Consider the following 24,039-nt stretch of genomic DNA (forward strand, 5'->3'; position numbering starts at 1 on the left):
TGTGGTGTATATGATTCATATTGACTTTAAGATACTTGTGAAGCCCTGACCGGTTTGGCTCAGTGGATAGAGTGTCGGCCTGCGGACTGAAGGGTCCCAGGTTTGATTCCAGTCAAGGGCATGTACCTTAGTTGCCAGCACATCCCCAGTGGGGGTTGTACAGGAGGCAGCTGATCGATGTTTCTAACTCTCTATTCCTCTCCCTTCCTCTCTGTAAAAAATCAATAAAATACATTTTTTTTTAAAAGATACTTGTGAAGAAGCTCCAACCTTTTAAGCAAAGGTGATTGGTCACAAAATTTCTACTGATACTAGAGTTTTAAGATAAAACTGTGTGTTGACGTTATTCTTATCCGGTACTGCAGTTCAATTCCACAGACATTTATTGAGTGCCTGTGTGTGCCTGGGTATGGGGATATGGTAGTAAATCAATGATTCAGGTGTTCCTGTGTTCATTCCTTTTTAGGATATGAAATAGTTGACTCTAAAGAAGGCTAATATTGGACCTAGACATTTAGATTCTTATTTTCTGACCCACCATTTTGGCAGAATTGTTTCCTTTAGTCTAACAAATAAGAATAAATAATTTTTACTTTTCAAATAACAATTGCTCTATGAAAACTCAAATGTATATTGTTTGTTGTTTCACCTGAAATTTTTCTTTATATTAGCTTCTGAAAAGTAGTTAATAGTCAACTCAAGTGGATATTAAGTCTTGGATTGTGAGCTTTGTTCTTAAGCCTGAAAATTTTGAGATCTTTTGGAGACGTCATTTATGCTCCACTGGTGAAGCAATTTGATGTAGGGACAAAAAATGTTACTTTTTCATTCATGTAAGATATACCTTGTATATGTATTGTTCAGTGTAGAAGAGGCAGAAAGACTTGGCTTGCTTTTGTTTTTCAGACTACATACTCAGAGTTCAATTTTAGGGGAAAGAAAGAATAAAGTCCTCCAAAGAAATAATAAAATAAAAATAACCTCATTGGCCTGATTTTAGGTACACACATGACAAGATTACCTCTCTGTATACCTGCAACAGAGCAAGTTGCACAGCAATCTATACTCCAAGTAGCAGTCATCTGGTCAACATAAAATCCTACATTATTTCTCCCAGAGGCCCACAGCCTAAAATTCCTTTCTATTTCCTGTGGCCTGTTTAATTTTCTTCCTCTCAGAGTTTTAGGACTACTTGAGAACTCTGGCATAGTCAGAAAAGGAATGCTTTCCTAATCTATCTTAGGGGAAGGCCCAGATGACTTCCTGGTCCTGTCTGCCAGCCACTGCTGAGCACTTCATTTTATAAACATAAGCTTTGCTCTGTAGCTGTTAATTCTATAAACCATAGTTTCAACTGCTATGAATTGAAAATGCTGGACATTTAGAAGCCTTTAATAATTAAATATGCAAGATTTTAAAATAGGGTTCCACCAGATGACTTCATATTTGTCTTCATATCCAAGAGCAAGTAAAATGAAAAACAGATCATTCAGGTAACACTTATAAACAGGTAACAGTCTGACTTTAAATCAGGGTTTCTCAACCTCAGCACTGTTGACATTTTTGACCAGATACTTACTCACTTACTTATTTATTTTTAATCCTCATGCGAGGACATGCTCATTGATTTTTAAAGAGGGGAAAGGGAAGGAGGGGGGAGGGGAGACAGACAGACAGACAGACAGACAGACAGACATGGGTGTAAAAGAGAAATATTCCTAAAGGTGCCTGACTGAGGACTAGGGACCAAACCTGCAATCTAGGTTTGTGTTCTGACCAGGAATGGAACCCGAGGCCCAAGATCTTTCAGTGTACTGGATGACACTCCTACCAACTGAGCCACACCAGCCAGGGCTCCATCAGATATTTCTTTTTTTTTTTTTAATTTTAAGAAATAGTTTATTGATTTTTAAAATATATATTTATTGACTTCAGAAAGGAAGGCAGAGATAGAAGCAACAATGATGAGAGAGAATCATTGACTGGCTGCCTCTTGCACACCCCACAGTGGGCTTTGAGCCGGCAACTCCGGAATGTACCCTGACCTGGAATTGACTCATGACCACCTAGTTCATAGGTCAAAGCTCAATGACTGAAGCATGCCAGACGGGCAATTTTATTAAGTTTTGGAGAGAGGAGAAGGGTGAGGGAGAGAAATACAATGCAAGAGTGCAACATAGACCAGCCATTTCCTGCACACCCCATTCTGGGAAGCTAGCCCACAACCCAGGGACAACGCCAAGCAATTCAACTGGCAACCCTTCTGTACATGGGATCACACCCAAACAACTGAACCACAACATCCATGATGGTATATTCACTTTAGACCACAATGTGCTAATCTTTGTAAATTTAAACCTTCAAATACTCAACGACTCAGATTATGCACTCACTTTTTGACAAAGGTAAATAAAACATATCTATATAAAGAATTGTACAGAAATGTTGATACCAACTTTATTAGAAATAACCAAATATTCATAGAAATGGATAAGCTATTGGTGATATATTCAAAGGTAAGAATATTTATCAGAAAAGAAGATGAGTTACTATTATATCTTTAATGAAACTCCAAGTATTTATGAAACACCAGGTATTTATTTAATGAGGTTGACCTGTAAACCAGAGGACATTTAGCAGAATCCTTGGCCTTTACCAACTGGATGCCAGTAGCACCTTCCCCTATTTGTGAGAACCAAAAATCTTCAGAATGTTCCCTGGGGGGTAATATTGCTGCCAGTGGAGAACCTCAGCTATGGGAAAGCCTGGCTGCACATTAGACTCACCTGGGAAGGTTTTTTGTTTTGTTTTGTTTTGTTTTGTTTTAAATACCAGGTTCCCAATTTTCTCCCAGAATTTCTGATTTTACTGTCATAGAGTAGGGCCCAGGCCTCTCTAGGTTTGTTTGTGGCAGTGGTCGGCAAACTCATTAGTCAACAGAGCCAAATATCAACAGTACAACGATTGAAATTTCTTTTGAGAGCCAAATTTTTTAAACTTAAACTTCTTCTACCGCCACTTCTTCAAAATAGACTCGCCCAGGCCGTGGTATTTTGTGGAAGAGCCACACTCAAGGGGCCAAAGAGCCACATGTGGCTCGCGAGCTGTGGTTTGCCGACCACTGGTTTGTGGTGTTTTAGTTGCTTGTTTTTAAACTGATTGTAATGTACAGCCAGATTTGAGAAACACTCCTGAGAACACCACACTGCCACTCAGAATTCCTGACTAGTTTTAATTGGTTATATAACATTGAAATCTTAAGCAAATTAGTTTAATTCTTTGAACTTCATTATCTTGTGCTAGAAATTTTAAGAGATGGACTGTTATTTCTCAAGTTCTTAACTGAGTAAAGAATACCAGCATATTTTAATAGCTCTTTCGATATGTTTGCTTAGTATGTATTTTTTACTGATTAGAAGATGTTTATTTTATTCAGCCTCAACAGGTTGTTATCAACAATCTCATGTTGTTCTCCATTTTTATGTCTGTCTTCCTTTTGCTTTTTTCTATAATAATGCTTTAATAAACTAAATTATTAGATGTTTAATTTTATCTGATTGTGATCATTCACTTTCTGGATTGTAGTAAAACTGAAAACCCTGTGAGAGCTCTCCAGGAGGGTTAGATGTAGTATTGCAGGTCTTTCATTTGTTAGTTAATTCAATAGATATTTGAGTTCATACCAGAAATAAGGCAGACCTTATCTCGTGAAATATACTTATTACCAAGAGTAGTGATTTTAGTAGAAGTTTTCCTCAAGTCTGTATACCATTTTGTTTTAGAGAAGAGCTGTTCCCTGGGGGAGAAAGGTTGCCAACCCAAATCTGGAGAAAAGACCTGTAACAGGAGACTGTGATTGTAGTCATTGATACTCCTATCCCTTCGAAACAGAGAAAATACCAATAATAGTATCTTCCATTTATTGAGTGCTTGCTTATGGGTAGGTAAGCACAGTAACTATGTGAGGTGTAACAATAATTTACAGATAAGCACTTAGAAAGATTTAGAAAGGTTAGGTAACCTGCCCAGGTTATATATGGCTCTAAATTGGCCAACCTAGAATTTGAACCTAACTCATTTGACTACGAAATCTGAGCTCTAAATTACAGCTTCCCGTATGAAGGTGTTCCATTCCCCTCTATTTAATCCTGATCTTAACCAGATAAATCACCTCCCTAATTAAGGTGGATCTGCAGTGGGTTATTAGAATTAAATTCAGATAGTGTATGAGAAATTTCTAGCTCAGTGTCTAATATGCAGTAATCTCAATAATTAAGTCTCCCAAAATTTATTGTTCTTAAGTGTACCAATATCTTTTTAGTGTTAGTTTTTGCACTTAAGCTTTGATTGGGATTAAGTTCATCTTTGGTTTATCCCCCCATTAGCTAATAGATGCCAGCTTTTTTCAACCAGGGATCAGAGAGAACATTACAATCTAAAAAAAAGTGATTATTTTCTCATTTCTCCTCAAGTTGGTAATACCATTCTAGATAATACCATTCTAGATACAGAGGGAAGAAGTCTATATACAATAGGTACCTTAGGCATTAAGGCTTAATTCTCTTTTAGAATCTCTGTTAACAAGGTTACAGAATGACTCAAGTGGCTCTGTTACAAGATTTTAGACCAGATCATTTCAAGTATTAATTTATCCATATTAGTCATAGGAATTACTAGAATATGGGAATGGCATAACCATACTCAAATCAAACAGCATTGTAGAATGCATCTCAACGTGAAAGGAATTATATATAACAAGCTCTTTATGTGAAAAGCAATCACTAAGATAGTGTTTTTATATGAAAGCATAAGGTTTAGGTTTCTGATTTAGTATACAATCTTGGAATAAGTGCTGTCTTACAGTTTTTCATTCCATCAAAGAATGATCTCTTTGGGAGAATGAATTTGAAATGCATTTGTATTTTTTAAAGTGTTCTTTCCAAAATTCATTGTAAGTTTTTTTCTAAGAGGTCACATTATTTGTAAACAAATTTGAATAAAAATTGATTTATTCTAACATTTTTTAAGATTTAAGCAGCAGCCATAAGCATAATTGCTTTTGGCAAATTAGTGAAAATTGAGATTTTTATATCTTTTTCCAGGCTTTTGACTTTATTTGTACTGAACAGCTGTGAGAAATTTTCTTTAAGTCTACTTTTAGCCTTCAGGTTATTAATATACTGGCTTCAATAAATTCAGATGGGTGGGATTAGTTTTTAACCCCAAAATATCTCTTTTTTAAAAATTGAAGCAAAGGTTTGATTGATATTACTAAATTATGAGAATATATTGGGAGTTTTTTACATTTGCAAGATGAGAGTTTTGTTTAAATTAGAATGAATTTATTATGTTTTTGAATCAGAAAGACTTCAGTGGTTCCCTAGTAAAGATGGAATCTTACATTTTTTTTCTTTTAGGTTGACGATTGCATTTTTTGCGCTCTCTGGGCTGGATATGTTGGATTCCTTAGATGTGGTGAACAAAGATGATATAATAGAGTGGATTTACTCCCTGCAGGTCCTTCCCACAGAAGACAGTGAGTGAGTTTTTAGCATTTTATTTTTAGTGTGACTAGTTGGTACCTGGCATTACATGTGTTGTTGGATTAGCCTACCTTCATATTTATTCATAAACTATTAATATATTTTATTCATCTATGTTTTTATTGTAATGCAACACTCCATTCTGTTCAAGTATAACACTTAACAAGTCTAATATTTACTCTTTCAGGAGAATAATTTAGAGTTGTCTGGGATTAAAAGATTCACAATTGTGGCACCATCCTGTGTTGTGCATTTCCACATTGATGACTGTTTGTTGATTATTTGGATTTGATATTGGCAGAAATAATGCTGTACATTATTTAATATTTTATAATTTTCGAAAGCATTGTCAAATACTTTATTAAATTTGATCTGCCTGACCCAAAAGAGGAAAATGAGAGGCGGAGTGATTAACCAGTTAACTGCCACGATATTTTGAATTTAATTAAAAAAGGTCCGCTGCTTGCATCTATAGATGCTTATGGTGTACAAATGGTTAAGAGACCTGCCCAGAGGCCACATACATGTTAAGTAGTAGAGCCAGCATGAAATCCCGGGCTTCTGACAATGCTGCTTTGAAGTGTGTATATATAAATATATATACTGCCATGTATGGCACTCAAGTACATTGTGAATAATTAATCAAAATTAACCCTGACCTTCCACTTAACTCCAGAGTTGTAGTGGTATCCTAGTAATTTGTGTGTGGTCAGACCATTGGAGGCTTGGGACCCTTCTTATCAACCTGTGCAAGTATTTAGGAAACACAAGGGATCAGGCTGGGAATTGTGTGCTCCTTTTTCTGATCAGGGGCACAACTAGAGAATTTTAAGCTAGTATAGAGCAAGGGATATTATAGTCCATTGTTTTACAAATGAGGATATTAAGCTCCAGAGAGATTAGTCATTTGTCCACAATGTATATAATGGCTCTATACCCAAGCAGTTAAGGCTAGAGGCAAAATTAGAATACAGTTTTCTGTTTTCTAGTCCTTTGTTATTTTCATTATTGGTATATGTCCATTAATAGATCTCATAAAATATTATGATTAAGTGTTTGGGAATGTAGATAAGGTGGTTTAATATTAAAAGGTAAATTGCTTAATGGTTTTATTTTTAGTAGATTTTTCAGTCAGATTGTTGTCTTTTATTTAAAAAAAAAATTTTTAATCCTCACCCGAGGATATTTTTCCATTGATTTTTTAAAGACAGTGGAAGGGAGGGATAGAGGCAAAGAGAGAGAAACATCGATGTGAGAAAGACTCATCGATTGGTTGCCTCCCGCACGTAATTGAGCCTGCAACTGAGGTATGTGCCCTTGATTGGAATCCAACCGAGGACCCTTCAGTCCAAGGGCTGATGCTCTATCCACTGAGCCAAACTGGCCAGGGCAGATTGTTGCCTTTTTAAAATAATATGCTTAAAATGTAAATATAATTTCCTGTGGCTAACTCAAGCATGTTGCAAGTTTAAAAAATTGTAGAGCACCTTTTTGGAAGCACTGTGATCAAGAGTTTGTTGCAAAGATCCCACAGAGGTTGGTTTATGCTCCAAACTGTCCCTAGTCATAATGTCTGATGGGCCACACCACAAATCTTTTCACGGTCCAACTGTAATTCTAAATTCTCAATTTACTATTTTGTTGGATGAAACACTGTTTAATCTCTAATTTCTATGAAAGAAAGTCTTTCACCTGCCTTTTCTTTAATTGATCTAGGTCCAATTCTAAAACTAATCTGTGAAATTTAGAAAATAGGTATTTACAAAAACATTTTTAAGCTATTGAATTTACATTTGCCTTGTCTGTGTCTCTCTTGACATCCTGAAAAAGATTGTATAAGGTGTGTCCTTTTACTAGGAAACCTCGTGTTTCTTGAGACCTATGAAGAATTATTTCCATAGTCATAAAATATAAATGTCAAATTTTACATAAAAATTGCCATATTCTTCACTTGAATTCTGTTTGCTTAGTGCAAAAACCTAACTTTTAAAATAGGTATTAGAAGTTAGGAAAATGACCAAATCACTTTTGAATTATATTTAAGTGGCATGACCACCATTAATAGTGTCATGGGATTGTTTTTTCTTTTTTTATATGACTGTCCAGGCCCAATTCTCAGAGCTTTGATGTGGGCTTGGGTTAGGACCTAAGAAGCATCTATTTTTTTGAAACTATACAATTGAGTCTGTTAGGCAGCCAGACCTCTTTCATTTTGCTTTGCTACTACTGAATAGGAACACTAGGTGGTGCCATTTAATAATCTCCAAAAAATTTTAAACTATGCCCTATGCATCCAGTTGTAAATTTGGAATAAATGGGAAGTTTATACTTAACATTTGCTTAGTAACAAAAAAGGACCTAGTATCCTAACTTGCCATCATCCAGTGTCTATTTTGTTTATTCTCTTCTGGGCTTTAATGATAAGTACCATTTGTTTAATTATAAGCATAATGCACATATTTTTATATTTTCTCGTGGCAGTATACATTTCTCCATGTTGCTACATAGTTCCCCCTAATTATTACTTTAATAGGAGTATAGTATTCCTTTGAGTATATATAGTCAGTTATCTTTGACCTGTCCAGCAATCCCTGTGTGATGCACAGTAAGAATGGAGAACCACCGATTTGGTGATCCTACACCATGGTAGAGCCATGAAGACAAATTAGTTTATTTTGTTACATGGAAGCAGTTTAGATAGCAATCTTACCTAATAATAGACAAACATGTAAATTGACCGTACCTCTGATACGCCCATAGCCAATCAGAGTGAGTATGCAAATTAACCCAACAAAGATGGCAGTTAATTTGCATATATAGGTGCCCAGTGCCTGGGTCCCAGGAACATCCTGGCACCCAGGTCACTCTGAGGTAGGCCCCGCGTGGGCCTTGAGCAGCCTGGGAAGGGCCTGAGCCAGGGGGCTCCTGGGCAGGGCCAAGCCTGTGATCAGAGCCAAGGGGGCAGGGGCGGAGCCAGCGATTGGAGGGAACTGGGGGGCCCCTGCCCAGTCCCTGAGGCTTTAGGCCTTGGCAGGGGTGGAGCCGGAGATCGGAGGTGATAGGTGTGAACTACAGAGGAAACACCTTTTCTGACTGCTCATTGGCTAAGCTTCCTGTATGCCACTGGTAATATTCTTAGTAACTTGGGTAATAAGAATCCAAAAAGGTGATCTAGGGTTTTTCCACCACACTTCTGGAGAAAAAAACGAAGGTCTGCTGCTGGAGGGCTAAGAAATGTCATATCCTGCCCTAGGCGGTTTGGCTCAGTGGATAATGCCTTGGCCTGCCGACTGCAGGGTCTGGGTTCAATTCTGATCAAGGGCATGTACCTAGGTTGCAGGCTCCTCCCTGGCTGGGGCCCAGGTCAGGGCTCATGCAGGAGGCAACCAATCAAAGTATTCCTCTCACTTTGATGTTTCTCTCTGTCTTTCCCTTTCTCTTCCACATTCTGTAAAAGTCAATGGAAACATCTTAAGTGAGGATAAAAAAAAAAAAATAAAGAAATGTCATATCCTATGAAAGACACATCTTGAAAATGCCTAAAGAAAGTTGTCATTTTTTCATGGTGAAGGAACTGGAGTCCGTGTTGATGAAAACACCTTGGTGACTGAGGTGACTGGCAGTGGCTGCAGCAGCGGGGTGATGGGGCTGGTGCCTTCCCCTGATCAGCCCGGTCGCCTCCCACAAAGGGAGGCTAGACTGCGGCTTAGGCCCGCTCCCCGGGGGGAGCGGGCCTAAGCCATCAGTAGGACATTCCCTGAGGGCTCCCAGTGTGTGAGAGGGGGCAGGTTGGGCTGAGGGACTCCCCACCCCCAGTGCACGAATTTCGTGCAACGGGCCCCTAGTATATCATAAAAATCCAGATTACTTCAGAAAGTGAAATTGGGTAGATGGAAAGAAGCAGCGGCAAGAATGGGAATATGTACATGAATTTAATGTATATATGTGAGCTTATGTGTGAGCATGTAGAGAGATATATTGTTATAGGTGTATTAATAGAGAATATAAGTGTCTAGCTATCGACTGGAAGGAAAAACAATCCCTTTATTTGTGTGCCTGCACCTGAAAGACAATTATTATGCTACAAAACTAGCTCTTGCCTGATGATTGGGTTATATCTCAGAGAAAAACTTAAAGTCTTACTATTAAACTCATAATAAATGCCAACAATATGTCAAGCATTGTAAAGACACTACATTTGGAGTCTTTTAAAAAACAAAAAGTTATAAACCAGGAAAATGTAAAACTTTTGAGAGTATTTATTTATTCTAAATTTTCACCATTATAGTACTGCAGCAGGTGTTTCTGTGCACATGATGTATCATTACTGGATTGAAGGAGGTGTGAGCATTTTTATGGGTCCATATATAATGGCAAGTCTTTCTTTGTTTTTTTTGTTGTTGTTTTTGTAATGGCAAGTGCTTACCAATTTAAAAGTCTTCAACAAGGATAAGAGAACCATGTTCATCAAAATTATTGTCACCATTAGATAATGTTTTTTTATTTTTTTGTTAATGGGAGAAGATGCTTGGTGGAGAGTTTTAAATTTGTGGGTAAGGTTTCCTAAATTGTTCAAAGAATTAATGTATAAGGTACTATTCTATATATTTTAGGGGATATAAAGCTGAATAGAGAATAGTACCTGATTTAAAGAATAGAAGATTAAAAACCAGTTATTATGAATTAGTCATGTACCAGTCATAAGAGATATGAAGCTGGTTTCCTCAGATCAGAGCCTATTTTTAAATCAACTTGATTTTTTATTAGCTATACATGTCCACCCTGTTGATACTACATTCCTACCTGATGTATGTATCATGCTGATTTTCTAATAGCTATCAAAACTATAACTATTTTCTTATTGTGGGTGTGACCATTTTTTAATTTTATACATTTTTAAATTTACTTTATTCCAGTTTTATTGAGATATGGGTACAACTGCTGATTTTTATGCATGTATATGTTACAAAATGATTACCACGTAAGGTTAGTTAATAGCTCTGTCCCCTCACATAATTACCTTTATTTGTGTTAGTGTGGCAATAACACTTAAGACCTTCTCTCTTAACTTTCAAACATACAGTACAGTATTGTTAACTATAGTCATCAAGCTGTATATTAGATCCCTAGAACTTGTCTTACAAGTTTGTATGCTTTGGCCAACATCTCAACATCTCCCTACTTCTCCCTAACTCACCTCCCAGCGCCCCCCTGCCACACACACACACACAGTCCTGAAAACCACTATCTATTATTTCTACGATTTCAGCTTTTTTTATTTTTCACACTAGAGGCCTGGTGCACGAAATTTGTGCATGGGGCGGGGGGTTCCCTTAGCCCAGCCTGCACCCTCTACAATCCGGGACCCCTCGGGGGATGTTCGACCACCGGTTTAGGCCTGATCCCAGGGATCGGACCTAAACCGGCAGTCGGACATCTCTCTCGCAATCCAGGACCACTGGCTCCAAACCACTCGCCTGCCTGCCTAATGCCCCCAACTGCCCTCCCCTGCCAACCTGGTTGCCCCCAACTGCCCTCCCCTGCCAGCCTGGTCGCCCCCAACTGCTCTTCCCTGCAGGCCTGGTCGCCCCCAACGGCCCTCCCCTGTAGGCCTGGTCACCCCCAACTGCCCTCCCCTGCTGGCCTGATCTCGCCCCCAACTGCCCTCCCCTGCAGGCCTGGTCGCCCCCAACTGCCCTCCCCTGCAGGCCAGTTCACCCCCAACTGCCCTCCCCTGCTGGCCTGGTCGCCCCCAACTGCCCTCCCTTGCCGGCCTAGTCACCCCCAACTGCCCTCCCCTGCTGGCCTGATCGCTCCCAACTACCCTCTCCTGCCGGCCTGATCGCCCCTAACCCCTGCCAGCCCAATTTTGCCCCTAACTGCTCTCCCCTGCTGGCCTGATCACCCCTAACTGCCTTTGCCCCCACCACCATGGCTTTGTCCAGAAGGAAGTCAGATGTCCAGAAGATGGCCAGTCAACCTGGTCTAATTAGCATATTACCTTTTTAGTATAGATATAAGTGAGAACAGTATTTGTCTTTCTCTAACTTGTTTCACTTAGCACACTGCCCTCAAGGCCCATCCATATTATTGCAAAAGGCAGGATTTCCTTTTTTTTTTTTTTATTCCCAATGACTTTTTATTTTTGTCTTTGGCAGAGTCATTTAAAATGAGTCACATGGCCAGTTTGGACTATAATTTAATAGTCTGAGAAAACTTAGTTCCTTTACTGAGCATGAGACTACACATATGTTTTACTTAAAGTCAGAGTTCTTTTTTTAAAAAAATAAATCTTTATTGTTCAGATTATTACAGGTGTTCCTCTTTTTTCCCCCCCATAGCTCCCCTCCACCTGATTCCCCACCCCACCCCATGCCCTTACCCCCCACCACTGTCTTCATCCATAGGTGTAAGATTTTTGTCCAATCTCTTCCCGAAACCCTCACACCCCTTCCCCCTGAGAATTGTCAGTCCACTCCCTTTCTATGTCCCTGATTCTATTATATTCATCAGTCCATTCTGTTCATCAGATTTTTTATTCCCTTGATTTTTAGATTCACTTGTTGGTAGGTATGTATTTGTTGTCATTTTGTTGTTCGTAATTTTTATCTTTACCTTTTTCTTCTTCTTCCTCTTCTTAAAGAATACCTTTTAGCATTTCATATAATACTGGTTTGGTGGTGATGAACTCCTTTAGCTTTTTCTTGTCTGTGAAGCTCTTTATCTGACCTTCAATTCTGAATGATAGCTTTGCTGGGTAGAGTAATCTTGGTTGTAGGTTCTTGCTGTTCATCACTTTGAATATTTCTTGCCACTCCCTCTGGCCTGCATAGTTTCTGTTGAGAAATCAGCTGACAGACGTATGGGTACTCCCTTGTAGGTAACTAACCGTTTTTCTCTTGCTGCTTTCAAGATTCTCTCTTTGTCTTTTGCCCTTGGCATTTTAATAATGATGTGTCTTGGTGTGGTCCTCTTTGGATTCCTCTTGTTTGGGGTTCTCTGCGCTTCCTGGACTTGTAAGTCTATTCCTTTCACCAGGTAGGGAAAGTTTCCTGTCATTATTTCTTCTAATAGGTTTTCAATATTTTGCTCTCTGTCTTCTTCTGGCACCCCAAAAATTCGGATGTTGGTACGCTTAAAGTTGTCCCAGAGGCTCCTTACACTATCTTCATATTTTTGGATTCTTTTTTCTTTTTGTTTTTCTGGTTGGGTGTTTTTTGTTTCCTCATATTTCAGATCTTTGGTTTGTTTCTTGGGGTTCTTTGATCTACAGTTGAATTTCTGTATATTCTTTATTTCAGACAGTGTATGCTTAATTTCTGACTGGTCCTTTTCCATTTTTTAGGCATTCTCATTAAGGTCCTTGAAGGTCTCACTAAGCTCCTCGGAGGTCTCATCAAGTTTCTCAGCGGTTTTTAGAAGATTCTTGAGTATCCTTATAAATGTGGTTTTGAACTCTATGTCCAGTAGTTTGCTTTCCTCCATTTCTTTCATTCATGACATGTTTCTTTGTCTCCACATTTTGCTGCTTCCCTGTGTTGATGGAGTGGTAGGTGACCAGTGGTTCAGCCTATCACCTGAGGTGGACACTCTTGGTGCACCCCTTTGTGGGCTGTGTGCACAGTCTTGTTGTAGTTAAGCCTTGATTGCTGTTGGTACACTGGGAGGAATTGACCTCCAGGCCAATTGGCTGTGAGGACCCGCTGTGTCTATAATGGAAGAACTGCTGTGCTGGAGACACACTTATGGGGCAGGACTTGCTTCAGTGGGGCTTTGGTGCTCACTGAGTCTGCCTCTTGAATGTGTCACTTATGGATGTGAGGAGTTGAAATCTGGTGTCTCACACTGACCACTAGATACACTAGCTTCTGGATCTCCAATGGGGTGCAGGTCAGCTACTGTCTGAGGCCACCCAGCAGGAGCTACAGCGAGAACTACAGTTTTCTCCTCTTTGCTTGGGGTTTGGAGGTTTCGGAGCTGTCTGACCAGAGCTGCAGTTTGTTAGGTTAAGCTGCGATAGGGCAGACCATTTGTATGCAAAAGCCACTGTGTGGAGCTTGGGTGCGTTTGTAGATTGTGCGGGGCGGGGTCTCAGGGAGTCACTAGGCTAGGGAGTGGCAAACAGTGATGGCTGCCAGTCAGCTGTCTCTGCGTCTCCGCGTTTCCAAGTCCCCATGTCCCACGCCCCAGCGCAGTAAACAATGATTGCTGCGCACACCTCTGCAAGAAAGCCACCCTCACTTTCCGACCCAACGGCAGACAGTCCAGCTTCTCCCCATAGGAGTTTGGGTCCCCAGCGTCTCCCCAGAGACTGGAGTTCAGAGTAATCAGGAGCTTGTCTCCCTTCGGGTTGAAAAAAGCAGCACACCCAGTCGCCTGCCGCCAGCCCGATTCACGCACCTCCGTACCTCAGCTTTTCAGCACTTGTGCACGTCTCAATGCTCTTTTCTCTTTCCTTCTAGTTGTAGAACTTCTACTCAGCCAGTTTTCCCGTGGTTCTGGGTGATGGACGTTTTGTCTTTTAGTTGTAGTTTTGAAATTGTGCGAGGCAGCAGTTTAGTTGTTTACCTATGCCGCCATCTTGGTTGAGCTCAGGATTTCCTTCTTTTTGATGACTTAATAATAGTCCTCTCCATTTGTGCGTGACATTTTCTTTATCCATTCATTTGTTGATGGATATTTAGATGAGTTATTGTGAATAATGCTGCAGTGAACATGGGAGTACATATATCTTGTTGAGATAATGATGTCATTTTCTTTGGCTATATACCCAAAAGTGGAATTGCTGGACCATATAGTAATTCTATTTTTAAATTTTTTTAGGAACCTCCATACTGTTTTCTATAGTGGCAGTACCACTTTACATTCCCACCAATGACAGTGCACAAGAGTTCTCTTTTTATGAATGTAACTATATTCTTAAGTTCACAGTTATATTCCATTGATACCTTGAAAAATAAAAAAATTTAGATAGAAAAAAAATTTGTATTAGTAAACATTTTGAATGAGTAGAGAGAGACTAGTTGCTAACTTATAGTGTTCTATCTACTTCAAAGAAAAGTGGGTTATTGAACTCAGAATGAGGTCTGTCTAATACTAAAATACAAAGCACATATATATTCTGTGACTAGATCAATTTTATCTTTAGCTTGCTCCTCTGTAAAGAGCAATGAGTTAAAATAAAGACACTGGATAGGAAATTGGGATTCTAGATCCTTTTGTGTTACTAACCAACAGTTACATTGAACATGTCACTTTTGGGTTTCTGCTTTCAGTTCTGTAGAATGAGGGATTGAATATGTTGATCACATAAAAATGGTCAAACAGAAAAAGTAGAAAAGCATTTTGTAATAGTGAGTTGGGTTGTAAACTAAAGGTACCAGGTAGAAAATCATTATTTCGACCTGACTGGTTTGGAAATTTCCATAAAGTACCTAGGAGAGACCAGGCACATAGTAAGCATTCAGCATTAGCTAGCATGAAAATGGAGGTAGTGACAAAGCTTTGGTACTAAAATAGTCTCTTTCTGAATGATAATGTAATTGAACTGGTTTAGCATCTGTACAAAAGTAAGGGATACTTTAAATAAGACTAAGTTTTTATTTTCTAGGGTCAAATCTAAATCGCTGTGGTTTCCGAGGCTCTTCATACCTGGGTATTCCATTCAATCCATCAAAGGTCAGTTTTGTTTGGGTCAGAAGGAAAGAGAGGAGTGGTGGGGAGATTTTAGTGAGAAAGAATACTAAACCAGGATACAGAAAGAACCAAGCTTCCCAGTTTCAATATGGCTGAAAACTGTCTAATCCTAAATAATAAAAGGATAATTAATATGCAAATTGACCCTAACGGTGGAACAACCAGAATGACCACTCGACCAGTCACCATGAGGTGTACTGACCACCTCTTGGTCCCCCCCCGGCCGGCAGGCTTCCATCGCCCAATGGCAAATGGGGAACTGGGGGTGGGTGGCAAGGGACATGGGCCAAGGCCCCCACCCCACCGGTCGCCAGAGGGCAGCTCATGGCGGGGGCAGGGCCAGTGAGTGGGTGGGAACTGCTGACCTCTCGGTCTCTCCCCCCAGCCGGCAGGCTCCGATTGCCCGATGGCAAATGGGGAACCGGGGGTGGGTGGTGGGGGGGGGTGGGGCCAGCAGCTGGGGAAAATGGCCCTAATCACAGGCCAGGCCTAGGGACCGTACCTGCACACAAATTTTGTGGGCTGAGCCTCTAGTCCTATATAATAAAAGGCTGATATGCAAATCGACCCGAACGGCAGAACGACTGGTCGCTATGATGCACACTGACCAACGGTGCAGATGCTCGATGCAGGAGCTGCCCCCTGGTGGTTAGTGCACTCCCACAGGAGGAACGGGCCTAAGCCGTCAGTCAGACATCCCCCGAGGGCTCCCAGACTGCAAGAGGGCATAGGCCGTGCTGAGGGACTCCCCTCCCCGGCAAGTGCACAAATTTCGTGCACTGGGCCTCTAGTAATGTACATTATGAACTGAACTCTTTTTCTTTTTTAAATATATTTTATTGAGCCCTAACCGGTTTGGCTTAGTGGATAGAGTGTCGGCCTGTGGACTGAAGGGTCCCAGGTTTGATTCTGGTCAAGGGCATGTACCTTGGTTGCAGACACATCCCCAGTCGGGGGTGTGCAGGAGGCAGCTGATCGATGTTTCTCTCTCATCGATGTTTTTAACTCTCTATCCCTCTCCCGTTCTCTCTGCATAAAATCAATAAAATATATTTTAAAAAATAAATATATTTTATTGATTTCAGAGAAGATGGGAGAGGGAGAGAGAGATAGAAACATCAATGATGAGAGAGAATCATTGATCTGCTGCCTCCTGCACGCCTCACACTGGGGATCGAGCCCACAACCCAGGCATGTGCCCTGGACCAGAATCGAACCCAGGACTTTTCAGTCCACAGGCTGACACTCTATCACTGAGCCAAACCAATGAGGGCATGAACTGAATTCTTTAAGGGAAAGCTATGCCCACCGTACTTACTGGAAGAATGTACAGTACATATACACTGATATTCCTGTTGTCACAAAAATTTTGTCTCTCTTACTATTCTGTGTGTGTGTTAATTATTGATTCCCTGGAGAAAATGAAAATAAAGCACTCAAGTGCTGGATACTTGCTCTCTAAGAAGCCCATGAACTTGTGTGTGTAGAGAAGGATTTTATATTTAGTTCTCATTTTTTAGTAATAAAAGAAAAACTCTTGCTAGGCAGTGATTAAAGACCTAAGTTGTGATGAATTTGTTGACCTTTGTGGCAATAGGCAAAATATCTTCAGCATTACAGCCATAGGCTTTGGTACCAGCACATGCAGGTGTAGAAAGCAGTGAGTCCTAACAAAGTGAGAAACTTTTTCTTCAAAGAAGCAGAACCAGCACAGGCTTTGTAGATGTTTCATCTGTGCACAAAATACCAATATTTTTCTACAGTAGGAAGCATAGCAAACATCATTTTGTCAAAAGAGGTTTCACAAAATAGAAACTATTTTCTTGCTTATATAATGGTTACAAGCTAGTATATGGCTACACTGAGTATGCTAAGGTTTATATCCAGTTGCAATCTGAAGGTAAATGGCCTGCTGCTAGTTTTGCTATCATCTGCTTCAAAATTTTGGGAAAAAATAGCAGTGATTTCAGAGAAGGTGACATGATTTGATAAGAGGCACTACTTCAACTTTTTTCCTCTGTCTTTGGCCATACACCAACTTGCCTATGTCACAGTCAATAATTTGCCAAGGTGTCTCCAACCATGTGTGCCCATTGCTTTTAGCAGGTAATCTAAAAACAAAGGATTCATAAACTGTGAATATATATAAAATTGATGTTTGCTTTTCTCAGTCAGATGTCTACACAAATTAGTATAGACAACATTTTAATTTTACCTATTTGCTGAAATTGTTTAATGAAATACGTTTTTATTTCATTTTACTAATTAACATATTCATTTTTAATTCAGAATCCTGGAATAGCTCATCCTTATGACAGTGGCCACATAGCAATGACCTACACTGGTCTTTCTTGCTTAGTTATTCTTGGAGACGATCTAAGCCGAGTAAATAAAGAAGCTTGCTTAGCAGGCTTGAGAGCTCTTCAGCTGGAAGATGGAAGGTATGGGTCATTCTTTCTTACCTTTTTTTTTTTTAAAGAAAAGTCTTTTGAAACTAAAAATGAATGTAATACTATACTAGAACTTTATAGTTTATCACAAATTATTATTAGTCTGAACTTTTATTCCTTAAGACATAGTGATAGGAGGAGAAAGGGATGAGCATTGAATATTCTAGTGTAGGTAGTTTTCTTGACATTTTTAAAGGATAGAAAAAGAAGTTAATGAGTTCATTAATATTTGATGGTTCGTGTGGTGTATCTAACTAAAGAAGAATTTTCCTAGAGTTTTATGGTGAAACTTTTTTAAGCCCAGGAAGTGATAAAGCAGTAGCTATACTACCTAAAGAAAAGACTTTGCAAACAATTCCTGCTATGTTGTTATTTCTCTGTCCTGTCTACTATTATCTCTATTTTCCTGTCAATATTTTTAAAATGCTGTTCTTGATGAGGGGAAAATTAATGTCAACATATAACAAATTGACATTAGTTGGAAATACTAAACATTTATCTCATCAGGTACATGTGGCTAATTTCTCAATACTTTTGCATAGTCTGTTTACTGCAACCTTATCCTTATCTATATATATAAAAGCCTAAGCAACAGTTCGACCGTCTGACAGGTGGCTATGATGTGCAATGACCACCAGGGGGCAGACACTCAATGCAGGAGCTGCCAAGCTGTGGTGACTTGGCAGCTGAGGTTCTCAGGTGATGCACCCGGAACCAAAGAGGAGGGAGCCTGATTCTGGGGTGCATCACCTGAGAACCGCCCTCTTGCAATCCAGGACCCCTCGGGGGATGTTGGAGAGCTGGTTTCGGCCCTATCCCCACAGGTCAGGCCAAGGGACCCCACTGGTGCACGAATCCATGCACTGGGCCTCTAGTTTATAAATAAAGGAATAGATAAGAGGCGACTACCTCTTTAAAACTAATTAAATAGGTAAAAATTAAGTTAAAATACCATAATCAACAAACTAATTACTGATTATCTATATATACTAGTATATATACCGTAGTTAGAAGAAATTCCGCATGGCAAAACTTGGGTTTGGGAATTTCTTACTACCCAATAGTTTCCAGGTTTTACCTGCTACTTTTTTTTTTTTTTTTTTTTTTTGGCCATTAATTTTCTATCATAGTGTGCCATAGCTGTTTCTGGCTGAGAACAACTTACTCTGACTGGTGGCATCTGGGAGGAGTAACTCTGGTAGTATGTAAAACTACCCAGAAATCAGAACTTTGGAGTAATGATTTAGAGATAGTTTTATATTATTCAAGTTAGTAGACCTATTCTTTATTGAACAATGCAAGGAGTATGTGGTTTTTAAATCTGTTTTTAGATTTTTAAATCCTATTTGTGATAGATTTTTCTGTGAAAAAAGATGTGAAGTAGGTGTTTCTAACCCCCCTGCAAAAAAATAAATAAGATTTATTGTACAGTGTTAATAGTAAATCATATTGTTATTATTTCCAGTTTTTGTGCAGTACCTGAAGGCAGTGAAAATGACATGCGATTTATATACTGTGCTTCCTGTATTTGCTATATGCTCAACAATTGGTCTGGCATGGATATGAAAAAAGCCATCAACTATATTAGGAGAAGTATGGTGAGTTATGTGGCTAAATTGACTTCTTAAAATATGTTTTTATTAATTTTAGAGAGAGAGGAAGGGAGATAGAGAGAAAGAGAAACATAGATGAGAGAGAAATAACAGTTGGCTGCCTCCTGCCCACCTCCTACTGGTGATTGAGCCCACAACCCAGCCATGTGCCTGACTGGGAATCAAACCGGGGACCTCTTGATGCATGGGACGACACTCAACCAACTGAGCCATACTGGCCAGGACTAAATTGACTTTTTAAAATGTTATTATTGTTGGTCTATTGGGGCTACAGTGTATTGCATACCTCATCTCTTCCAGCAAGAATTTGGAAATAAGGGTAATAAGATTGCTTTTTGGGTATGTCATATATCAGGCCAGTCATATAGAAATAGTCTTCAAGGACAGATTTTCTCGACCATTAAAATTAAAATGTGATCTGATTGTACCTAAAGAAACATTGTCTTTTTCAGAAAGAGAATGGTCTGCCTTAAAAGCAGGAAAAATAGTAAAATCTCAAAGGCAAACAGTAATAGTCCATCCTAGCAGGGACCACTGAGGAGTCTTGGCCAAGCATAATGGGAAATTTTGGCATCCTTGGTGAGATGATTCCTATATTGCATGTGAGGTGTGAGTTCCTTAAGCCATTTTGACTTGCAAGACCCAAGTATAACAAGATTGACTGGGCTGACAATAAATGTTTTTGGTTTCTTAGTAATTTTTTAAAATCTAAGGTTTATTTTAAGGAGAATACCAAGTAGATATGTTTTTCTTTCACACAGTACAATTTAATCTTTTTATCGATAGCTATAAGGAAATCTTAATCTCAGCCAGAATTATTTTTTGTTCTACTTTTTAGTCTCTTATATAAAACTGGATAAATGGAAGTGCTGCTTCCCAGGTTTATTACTTCCCAATATTTTGATGCTCAGATTGTCCCAGATTTGGCCAGTGAGAAACCCTTCAGCAAGCTCTTTGCCTTTTTGACATATCCCCTTCATTCTTTGAGTATCTCTTTGCTTTCTTTGACACAAGATATTTCTAGGTTCATCTTTTTTTTTTTTTCCAGCCTCAGCTCTGGACTTAGTCGTTTCTGCAAGGACCCCTGGTTCTTCTTATTGGAGAGTGGGGTTTAGAAACCAGGATTTGTCCCAATATCAATGTGCTATTGGTATTAGTACAATATTGCTTCTAGCCCCTTTCTCAGCAAGCAGAGGTAGGAAATGTATATATGTATGCAAGTATACACAGACGCTCCCTTAAACACATCTATTTCTATTTCTGTATCTATTTATCTATATATTAAAAACCAGGAGTTCATACTGATACTTCAGATTTCAATCCTACATCACAAGATTCATTTTAATCCTTCTCTTTTCATATTAACTCCCTTCTCTGGTACTGACAAACAGAGCTTCATTATCCAGAATGAGTCTTTTTATTTAGAGCCCGAGGGTATATATTCAGAATAGTATATTTCAGAAATACTTAGTTTACTTCTTTTATTTTTCCCCTTTAATTTTTGGTATTTATTGGAGAAACAAGTTTGTTTCAGTTTGGGTTCCTTTTTAGGACATACCCTCTCCCTCATACACACACATACACACATTCTTTGTTGATTTTATACACTTAATATGTGAAATATTAACCTCCCCTGGCCAGGTGGCTCAGTTGGTTGGAGCATCTTCCCGTATACCAAAGGTTTCAGGTTTGATTCCCGGTCAGAGCACATACCTAGGTTGAGAGTGCAATCCTCGATTGGGACGCGTATGGGAGGGAACTGATAGCTGTTTCTCACGTCGATGTATCTCCCTCTCCCCATCTTTTCCCCCCACTTTCCATCTAAAAGATTAATAAAAACATATCCTTGGGTGAGGATTTTTTTAAAAATGAAATATTAACCTGGTTCTGAAAGTCAGAACTATGTAAAAATGTATATTCAGAGATTGTAACTCATGGAGGCCTCCTGTCCTTTTCATCATCCACTCCCATTTTTAACCACAATGTTTACCACCTTATTCTCATTTGCTCTGTAGGTAACCATTCTTCTAATTTTTTATTTGTCTTTCCTATAATTCTTTTTGATGAGCATATATATATATTTTTATCTCTCTTCCAGTTTCTTACTCAAAGGTACCATACCGTAAATACTTTATTGCAGTTTGCTTTTTTCACTTAACATAGCTTGAAAATCATTCCGTATCAGGTCATAGAGATTGTCTGCATTCTTTTTTTAGATATAATAAAGGTATTCCATTGTGTACAATGGTATTCTATTGTGTACAGTGGTATGCCATTGTTTCTTTCAGCTATTCTATGTGCAGAATACATATTTTCCAAATACAAATAATGTTGAAATTAATATGATTTCCTGCTTATATGCTTATGTATTGTTCAAGATACATGCCTCTAGGGTAAATTCATAGTAGTGGAATTGCTTGATCAAAAGATAAATGCATATGTAATATTATTAGATATTCCCCATTTTCTTTACCAACAGTACAGACTACTTTATTTCCATCACTGTATGACAGTACCCATTTCCATACAGCCTCACCAATGAAATGTGTTATCTTACTTTGATTTTTACCAGTCTGGAGGGTGTTTTTTTTTAATTTGCTTTTATTACTAGAGGCCTGGTGCATGAAATTTATGCACTGGGGCGGCAGGGGCGGGGGTCTCTGCAGCCCAGCTCGCAGTCCAGGAGCCCTCAGGGGATGTCCTATTGACGGTGCAGGGAGAGACTCCCTCCACCACCACTGCGCTCGCCAGCCATGAGCCTGGCTTCTGGCTGAGCAGCGCACTGACCGCCGGGGGCAACTCCTTCATTGAGCATCTGTTCCCTGGTGGTCAGTGCGTGTCATAGTGGCCAGCCTGTTCGGTCAATTTGCATATTAGCCTTTTATTATATAGTATGAGTAAGACTGACCATTTTCTTAACTCCAGGACTATATAAAACAGAACCACAGGCCAAATTTAGCCTGCAATCCTGGTTTGGTGACCTCTAGTTCTAGTTCATTATTTGCTTTTTTCTTTAGGTATTTCAAATTTGTGTATGTTTTTTTTATTGCTTATCTTTCATTTCAACCACTTTCTCATTGGCCCTTTTTACTTCTTTATCTCATTTTTATTCTCTTGGCTATTTTCAGTCTTTCTTTAATGTCCCTTATTGTCTTTTCATTTGAGACTATTATTCTTTAGGCATACTGTAATTTAGTCTTCATTTCTCAATTTATTTTGTCTTTTTCTTCCCTCTCCTGAAATCATTTAACTTTTTATTTCTTTTTACTGATTATCCTTTTCTGGTTTTTATTTAACATTTTCTTTTCACATTCTCAAATGCTTGTTTGAAGATATGTAATTTAGTTTGGGGTGCTGTAAGAGTTTTCTTCCACTTTATCACTCTTTGGGGGGAGGGAAAGGCAGATTTTCATATATAAGATGTTTTCATTTCAGTTGCTGTGTTTCAGCTTAGTTACTTTGCATAGATTTGCCTTGTTTAGTCATTTTGTGGATTGTGTTTTCTTTCAAGAATTCCTACTTTGATTGCCATTTTTTCAATGCAAAGGAACAATGTTTGATTTTTTTTTTTTTTTTACGAGTGTTGGCTGTTCTGTTCTTTTTTAGTGATAGGGAAAGGATTGTAAGTTCTATGATTTTCTGGTGGAAAAGAGGTTTGTTTTGTTTCCCAAGTCTGTAAATTTTGCTCTTTTGAGTTTTCCTTTGCACACTGCCACCTTGACTTGCACACTCTTAACTCGCTTGCACACTCCTGAAGTTAGTGCTCAGTTTTACCAGAACTCTTTCAGTTCAGGCAGTTCTTGCTTTGCATGGTAGTGCCAGGCTGTAAATGATGATCATGCAAACTAAAATGATACAAAGTGATCTTTTTTGTTGTTAATCCTCACCCAAGGATATTTTTCCAATTGAGTTTTAAAGAGAATGGAAGGGAAGGGGAGAGAAACATCGATGTGAGAGGGACACATGGATTGGTTAACTCCCGAATGCACCCTAACTGGGGCCAGGGATCAAACCTGCCACCCAGATACGTGCCCTTGACTGGAATCAAACCTGTGACCCTTCAGTCCATGGGCTAACGTTCTAACCACTGAGCAACAGGCCAGGGTGATACTAAGTGGTCTTAATCATTTATGGGGGGAAATTACAATTGTTCTGTGACCTTTGCAATTTTTTTCAAACATTAAAAACTCTCCTGTCAGTTATAAATGTATTGAGAATTTTTTTAATGGTAAAGCCAATATTTATTTAATACACTGTAATTTAAAATATTAGCAAGATTGAGAATTAAAGTGTTTTCTTGGTAAAAAAAATTATCAAGAATAGTTTGGACAGTGCTTTGCTTCTCCTTATATAAGTTACAGTGTGGATTAAGCATCTTTTCTGTCTTGGTAAATGATCATACTTCTTTATAAGTTTGTATCAACTTCCAACATTTTATCTCTTGCACTTTCATCATATGCAGTGAATCTCTGTGTACCTCTCAGAATTCCTTCTATGTGAAGTTTCTTGCATCACTTTTCTATAATATCTTCATTCTTTTCAACACAACTGCTTTGTTCATCCATGTAGATATTTTGCCTTTACTTAGTTCTTCTGACTGTAGCACTGTCAGCATTCCCATGATCAGCTGTTTCTTCTATAACTCTGTGTTGGATCTCAGTTTCACTTTCAGTGTTTATTCTTTTCCTTTATTTACTGCACGTTCATCTTTGGTGGACACTATCTTTTATAAATTGT

The 24,039-nt window shown here is 38.9% G+C and overlaps 1 protein-coding gene across 5 annotated transcripts in view; it reads left to right on the forward strand.

Moving 5' to 3' along the window:
• Positions 1-24,039, forward strand: part of PGGT1B (protein geranylgeranyltransferase type I subunit beta) — a 46,751-nt gene that overhangs the window by 4,847 nt on the left and 17,865 nt on the right. For 3 of the 5 annotated variants that reach the window (XM_080680292.1, XM_080680291.1, XM_080680293.1), the window contains exons 2-5: positions 5,418-5,536; positions 15,154-15,221; positions 17,529-17,680; positions 19,155-19,287. In XM_080680292.1, coding sequence (XP_080536418.1) covers positions 5,418-5,536; positions 15,154-15,221; positions 17,529-17,680; positions 19,155-19,287 — 472 coding nt within the window. Of the gene's footprint in view, positions 1-5,417; positions 5,541-14,401; positions 14,451-15,153; positions 15,222-17,528; positions 17,681-19,154; positions 19,288-24,039 lie in introns of those variants that run through there. The other 2 variants (XM_080680294.1, XM_080680295.1) reach the window with 2 other exon arrangements.

The sequence above is a fragment of the Plecotus auritus genome (assembly GCF_963455305.1).
Source record: "Plecotus auritus genome assembly, chromosome: 7".
Lineage (NCBI taxonomy): Eukaryota > Metazoa > Chordata > Mammalia > Chiroptera > Vespertilionidae > Plecotus > Plecotus auritus.